We start from the raw sequence: 7256 nt of genomic DNA, 5'->3' as shown, positions 1-7256 counted from the left end.
ATAACGATACACGGTAAAATATGAAGGCCTGTGTCGGGCCCTAAGCTATGAATTCATAGGCCGGGCCCAAATATAATTGACTTATATGGAAATTGATGCTGCGGATTATTAAATTTTTATTAGCGAGGTTGCGGCCGAAGTTTTCATCTGTAAAACGTGAACGTCGAACGTCGAGCGCCGCTTAAGTAAACTTCGGTCGCGACCTCGCTTATAACGTGGCACATTTCCTTCTACGCCGGGTAAAGTTTAATTGTTTCATCTTTTCTAACGTTTTAATTTGTATTTTAGACCGAAACACCTTTAAAATATATCCCCCGAAATGATTAGGTTAACTTCTTTTTTTTTCTTCTGTAAAGAGAAAAATACAACTTCTATTCCCAAAAAGAATTTTTAAATTTTGTAAAATATTCGCTTTTGAAAACGTTATTGTATTTTGGAAGAGGCGCCGCCCTTTGGCCCATAATCGGATTTGGAAGGAGGCGATGGACTTTTTGCCCGCCTTCAATCAAAGAATTTTGATTTTTATCGGAAGAGAGAAAAATTGATCGAGAGTTTCGGGATTGGCCCGTGTCTCGGTCTAAGCAGATATTTAATTTATGATCGTTACTGGAAAATGCATAAAATTGTATGGAGAGAGAGAGAGAGAAAAAAGGCGAATTTATTCCGGGTCTACCTCTCGTTCGCTTTTCCAATTTTCGCACGGATACTTCTTCTTTGTAAAATTTCCTAGACGTAGGCGCCCATCGCCTACGGAGGCAACCCCCTACCGAGCTAGGTTCTCCTTCCAAATCCTGTTACTACGCTTTCCTATACACCCGCTTTCATATTTCACCAAAGATTTTTATATCGGTTATGGATTTCGTGCCCAATTATGTGGTAAAAAGTCTATTTTTACGGATCAGAATATATTTAAAGGAGAGGAATTATATCTTTCTCTTCGTTTTCTAATCTTTTTATCGGGAGCGAATTGCTGTACTCCTGTGTCGGACGATTTACGAATGGAAAAGTAACTCGACGAATTCGTCCTTATGCCTCCGGGGTATACGGATTATTCGATTTGTGTTCTCTACCTATAACTTATGTTAATTGCGCCAACTGTTTACCAACACCGAATTGATTAATGTTGACATTTCTCTTAGGATATTAAGTTACACTGATCAAATATTATTAATTTTAATGCATTCTGTTACGTACGGTACGTATATACNAAAAATATCATTAATAAAATTTTAAAATTATTAATCATTTTATTAAATTTTATTGTATTATTATATTTTAAAATGTTAAAAATATTTAAAAATATAATAATACAAAATTATCTGTGAAATTATTTATAATATTCTGTTCCTTAACCGTTATTCACGTTGGTAATGATTTAAATGTTTTGTATTCTGTAAAAATGTAATCATGAAAAAGTTCTTTGAATTAAACACAAAATATTCATAACAAAAGATAATTAATTGCTTATTGAAGTCTAAATTTATACTAAACGATATTAAATATTAAAACGTGCGCTCCAATCACATAAAACACATGTTAATTTATTGTTTACATCGCATCGGCGGTATCAAAAATAGGTTAATTAATGCAAATGCATCAAATAATTTTTCTCAGAGAAATATTAATTCCTAAATAATGAATATAAAACATAAAAGTTTCCTAAATTAAACTACGTAAAGCCAGAGTCGTTTGTGACGTACATTTTGCGAGTAGATTTATTTTAAAAACCAACTCCCATGTTATAAATGGAGAGAAAGTAGAAATTCCACTGGGCATTAACGTCGGATGCGTATCCATCAAACTTCCCTAATTGTCCTAAGTACTGTACATTATTAAGTCTGTACCTCAAAAACGATCAACGCGATGTCTCGCAAGAAATGAAGAACCATCTAGGAAGAGATCCCGAAAAGACAATACCAGAGATAAATATTTATGTGTTTTTTTTTATGTAATCTTAATCCTCAGTGACTCAGTGACTCATGTAACTTTTTACCCTTGCTGAGTCGCAAGTGGGTCTCTCGGACCCTGTGTTTTAATATAAATTTATTAAATTTTATCTATCGCGTAAAAAAACCTACAATTTCACCGTTAAATTCTGCGCTTTGTTTTCTTTCTTTCTTTCTTGCTGTATTGATGACAAAATTGCGTTTTTAATGTTTAATTTTATATAATTTGATAGCTACGCGACAATCATTCTTTTATTTATATTATTCTATAACGTTTAGGGTCTAATTAGCTAACTTCTAGTTGTTTGATTCTGTTTGAACGAGTAAGCATTTTCTCAGAATTGTCTGGTGGAAAATTCTACAATAAGAAAATCGCTCCTTCTACGTAAATCAAGGTAAAATTGTAAACAAATGTTAGATAATCGCTATTTTCGTCGTTTTTCAGCTACAATTTAGCTCTAATTTACATATTTATTGAGGTTATTTAAACGAATAAGTGTTTTGATAGAAACATTTCGAGGTAAAATTGTCCGCAAAACTAAAATACTTTTGGTTTAATTATTTCCCGCTATTACGCAATATATAGAAGTAATGAGTTTCCCCGGTAAATTTTTCGACTGGGCGCTTTTGATATGACATCTAGTCCAAGTAAAGTCAAATAAAAAAAAAAACGTTCTAACCGCATGTTGATCGGACTGAAAAGTTGGAAGAATATAAATTTTTTCAGTATTTTTATATTTAAAAAAATGTTAACTAAAGATTGAGCTGGGTTTGTGAGACCCACTGTGATTCACTGAGGGCTATCTCTCTGTGGCCCACCTTTCCTTGTAAATACTTTAAGATTAATCGTCTGATATTTTTTTTATCAATCAAAACTGACTTAGTGTAATGATTATATAATCTTGTATTAAACTCTTAACTTATGTTTTCTTTTCAATTAGCGTTTCTTTGGAATGATAAGACAAGGAAGTGGAAGCAATTCTCATCCCACAACAGTGCAGTTCTTATACCTGTACAGACTGATGACTGTGTACAGTTTGGTTCGTCCTCCCAAACGAGCATCAGTTCAAACTGATCCTGGATCTATGCTTATTACTTTAAAAAATCTTCTTCATAGTCATAAAAAACCATTCAGAGAAGTTCAAGAACAATTGGAAGAACATTTAGAAAATTTGCTTTGTGATCCAAGTCTATACTATGGAGATCCTAGTGATAGTGAATTATTAGATCATGATTATTGTACACCAGAAACATTTAAGTTTATCCTACATTATTTAGGAGGTTATATTATTTATCGTCTACTGCCATCACTCGGTTGTGATGAATGCAAAAATATATTAACAGCAAAACCTGAGGATGCTGCACCAGAGAAGACATTTACATTCATCAAATCTCGAGGAGGTTTGTTATATCCAAGCTATAAGCTTTGCCAATTGATGTACTGGGCAGAAAGCAAAGTATGCGAAAAATTAACAAACTCAAACACGGATGTTTATTTTTCAATAATGAATATTATATTAAATCGGTGTTCTGTTACATCGATGATAGGATGCGCCAATGTCCTACTTGACCTCCAGATTTTTGCACTTTTTTGTTACCCGTCGATTGCATTTTTTCACGCGAACGATTAGTGTTTTATTAAATAAACATTTCTCAGCGATGGAAGGTGTTTAATGTTTTATTAAGTGTCATTTATTTATCCATAAACCTGGTTTTGGGTTTAAATAAAAAGCTTTTTCATTCTTATAATAAAATGCATATAAAAAATTATGAAGTCGAACTCGAAGGTTATATATCTTTCAATAAAAAGAAAACATTCGACCTCACAGCGATTCGATCTAGTGCTCTTGAAGCGATTGCAATGCCCCTGGTAGTAACATTTGTCTCTAGTTGATTTTAGCAACGAGCGGAGATAGGTAGTCGAAAGACCATTTAATCTACCGACTCTAGTAAAGCCATTTTTTTCTACACTTTTGAATTATTAATTAATATCGAAGAAATTAAATTAATTCGAATAATTAATTGCAATTAATTTAATTTAAATAAATTTAAAATGAATTATAAATTTTTATACGCGAAATATTCTAAATACATTAAAAAATAATTTGTAATTAAGTCTAAAAGTAGAAAATAAAATATATTAAGTTTATTTATTGCATTAATATTTATTTGTAAGTATTAATTTTATATACATTTTGAATTATACACCGATTTTAGAATCGCCATTTGGCTAGTTTTTGGCTATATGGAATCGGAAATTTAAATTCGAAAGAATGTGTTATATTTTCCCGGAAAAACATGGAGTCTAGTAAACAAATGGCAATGTTAAATTATATTTTGATTTTAAATTAGAAGTTATTTCAACTGTAAAGTTATAAACGGGATTTATTTTGCTGATATTAATTCGTGTTCTATCGATTTAAATTCTGAGGTAAGCATATTTATTGAAGAAAAACAAAACAAAAAATTATCATACTTATGTATTTGTGAATTTGTTTTTGTTTTTCTTATGGCTTGGCTTTTATGCTTTTATGTATGTATTATATAAGAAATATTGTTGAATTAAATAGTTATATTAATACTTAGAACTTTAAATTATATTGATTTAAGGTATGTGCCAGTCTGATGTTTATAAAACATTATTTAATTTGTTCAGTCAACTTGCCTTTTTATTTAATTAGTTAACAATAATTTGGTACAGTTTATTTCAGCTAGGCATCTTTGGTGTTATGATGAAGTTGTAGGCTTATTCAAACAAATAACAAATCAAAAGGAATTGTGGATTCAATCATGTGCTTTTATGAGATACAGTCCCTCCCCCTAAAATCTGTCTGGCAGTATTGAACACCCTAAAATTGGGGTAAAATTTAAAGAGAAAAAAATCCAAACTATTTCAAAAATTATGCAAAAAATCAATTGTTTTTCATTTTATTTTAATCAAACATGAGTCAGCCTGAGTTGGAATGATGGAATGAAATGTCAGATGAAAGGAGACATGGCTACCCTATGGGATTTAAATTGTTTGTTTGTTTATTAAGTTATGGCAATGCAACATTTGGGCGATCTGCCTAGAGAGAGAACGCCTTCCACGGAGGTCTTTTAAAGGATAACTGGCCCCTGTTTGGGCATTATGAACATGGAGAAAACTCGGTAAACTTCACATGGCTGGCCCGTTCTGGCCAGGTGCAAACCCACAACTGAACTCCCAGTGTTTAGGGAATAGAACTGCTTGACCACTGGTGAGCCCTGGGAATTGAAACATGGGTCTTTCAGCTAGTTTTTTTCTTTTTCTTTTTTAAAAAAACATTTTTATGCTATCTTTATCATAAATAATTTTATTGTTTTACTTTTTTTTACAAATTTTATTACTTACTCTTTTAACATTACTCACACATTAATCAGGTCTTCTCCCATCCCTCCATCTCTTTCATTTGTCATAGACCCTTTCAGTTGGGGCTGATTCATGTTTACTCTTTCACTGTGTGAACTGTAGAAGTTATTAAAATGATCTTAAGACACAATAAAAACTACTGCAACATGTGTTTTTGGAGTGTAATTGGCATTTTACTGCACACTATTGCATGCTTAACAGTTAGCTTGATCATTCATTCAGCTATGGTATTTGTCAGTAAAGAATTAAGAAATTCTTGTCTTATTGACCTTGAATTAAAAGCCTTGTCTTATTGACCTTGAATTTGACCATTTCCAACTAAATAACATTTGCCAATCTCGTGTTTCTAAGCTAGTTCTACCATGCCTTTGATCATTCTACTGTCAATGTAAAAGGCAAAGAAATACTATACACTCATTTTCAACAATGTCTTCCTCTACATTTTTCATATCTCAGACTGGCTACTTTGTTTCTTTTTCATATTTGGTAGAAAATGGGTTAGACTTTGCCTTGACTAGGTCCTGGAGATTGTGTTTAAAATGCCTAATGTTGTATGAAATAGATTATGTATTCCTGCTTTACATCTGCATATATCCATTGGCCTACACACAAATTACATTCATTGGGTAGTCATTTGTTCTTATGATTCTTTGTCATTACCCTTGTTCATGAGGACATTAAAGTAGGGCTCACCTTGTCAGTTGGCACAATGGTTAAGAGGAGTTGGAGGCACTTGCAAGGGGCCTGGATAGATGGCTGCAGTACAGTGGAACCTCGGTTAACGAACGTCCTGGTTAACGACCAAATCGGTTAATGAACTTTTATTTTGCAAAAATTTTGTCTCGGATAACGAATGTAATGGTATTTTGTGTCAAATTTTAGTTGGTGTTAGGCATGTGCGAGTTAAGCATTGCTTTTCCGAGTGTTTGTGCTATACTTCTTTTTTCAGTTTTGTGATTTATATATTTAATCAATATGGCATCCAAGAAAGAAAAAAGTCAGTGTGGCAATAGAAAACAACAATGCAATATAAACGACAATGCGCTATCGCATTTGAGAAAGATTTTGATTAAAAGAGTAAGACAATCAACTTTAGATCAATTTCTTGTTTCTTACGGAAAGAGTTTGTTTGTTTTTTAAGTTATGGCAATGCAACACTTGGGCGATCTGCCTAGGGGGAATGCCTTCTGGGAGGTGTTTTTAATGGAAACTGGCCCCTATTTAGGCGTTACAGACGTGGAGAAAGCCCGGAAAACTCCATGTGGCCAGCCCGTCTGAGTGAGGTGTGAACCCACGAACCCGTGTTCAAGGTATGAAGACCACTTAGCCACTGGTGGTTTTTTTTTTTTACTGAAAGAGACTTCGACTCGAAGAATCTTCCAATGAAGTGCTACCTGTTATTTTTTTGGAGGGGATTCCCACTCTAAGCATTAAGGTTCGTATATCTCCACTTTTCTGCCACCAACTACAACAAACGAAAGTATGTACAGTGCTATTTTATTAAACAAAGTTTACATGTTTGTTGCTGTAATGATAGATACTACGTTTTTCTACATTTTCATCAAAGAAAATTACTGTATATTACAAATAATATCACAAAAATTTCGGAGACTAGAACAGATTAATTGCATTTGCATTAATTTCTATGGGAAAAATTGCTTCAGTTAACGAACAATTCAGTTAACGAACGGAGTCGCGGAACGGATTAAGTTTGTTAACCGGGGTTCCACTGTATTTCTAAAAAAAATGCTAGAATTGTGCCAGTGGCATTGGCACTTTCAATAGGAACTGTGTCCTTTAGGTGTAAGTACAGATGTAACCCTGCAGACTCTTGTGCAGAGAGCTTTGGTAGATTTCTTCAACCAGTGATTTTTGTTCTCAGTGTTCTGAGTATGGGTCTTGGAATCATAAATGTTGAC

General features: G+C 33.0%; 2 protein-coding genes across 2 annotated transcripts in view; both read left to right on the top strand.

Moving 5' to 3' along the window:
- Positions 1–2899: 2899 nt before the first annotated feature.
- Positions 2900–5633, top strand: LOC111629883. Its single transcript, XM_023373809.1, has 2 exons — positions 2900–3347; positions 5539–5633. Exons 1-2 carry the CDS (start codon positions 2900–2902, stop codon positions 5631–5633), a joined length of 543 nt encoding a protein of 180 aa, XP_023229577.1.
- The window catches only part of LOC111629878 (zinc finger CCCH domain-containing protein 13-like), a 79209-nt gene continuing 76150 nt past the window's right edge, over positions 4198–7256 (top strand). Inside the window, exon 1 of the mRNA XM_023373801.1 lies at positions 4198–4377. The gene's annotated coding sequence lies outside the window, so the exon portion shown is untranslated. The remainder of the gene's footprint in view (positions 4378–7256) is intronic.

This window comes from Centruroides sculpturatus, unplaced genomic scaffold (assembly GCF_000671375.1).
Source record: "Centruroides sculpturatus isolate CEXI.00-Female unplaced genomic scaffold, Cexi_2.0 scaffold642, whole genome shotgun sequence".
Lineage (NCBI taxonomy): Eukaryota > Metazoa > Arthropoda > Arachnida > Scorpiones > Buthidae > Centruroides > Centruroides sculpturatus.
This window is presented reverse-complemented; position numbering and strand designations above follow the sequence as displayed.

Excerpts from the sequence above, each read along its gene's own strand:
- LOC111629883 (XM_023373809.1), top strand. The coding sequence starts at position 2,900 with ATGATAAGACAAGGAAGTGGAAGCAATTCTCATCCCACAACAGTGCAG. Across the intron at positions 3,348-5,538 it reads ATTCATCAAATCTCGAGGAG|TTAGCTTGATCATTCATTCA; the intron begins GTTTGTTATATC and ends CATGCTTAACAG.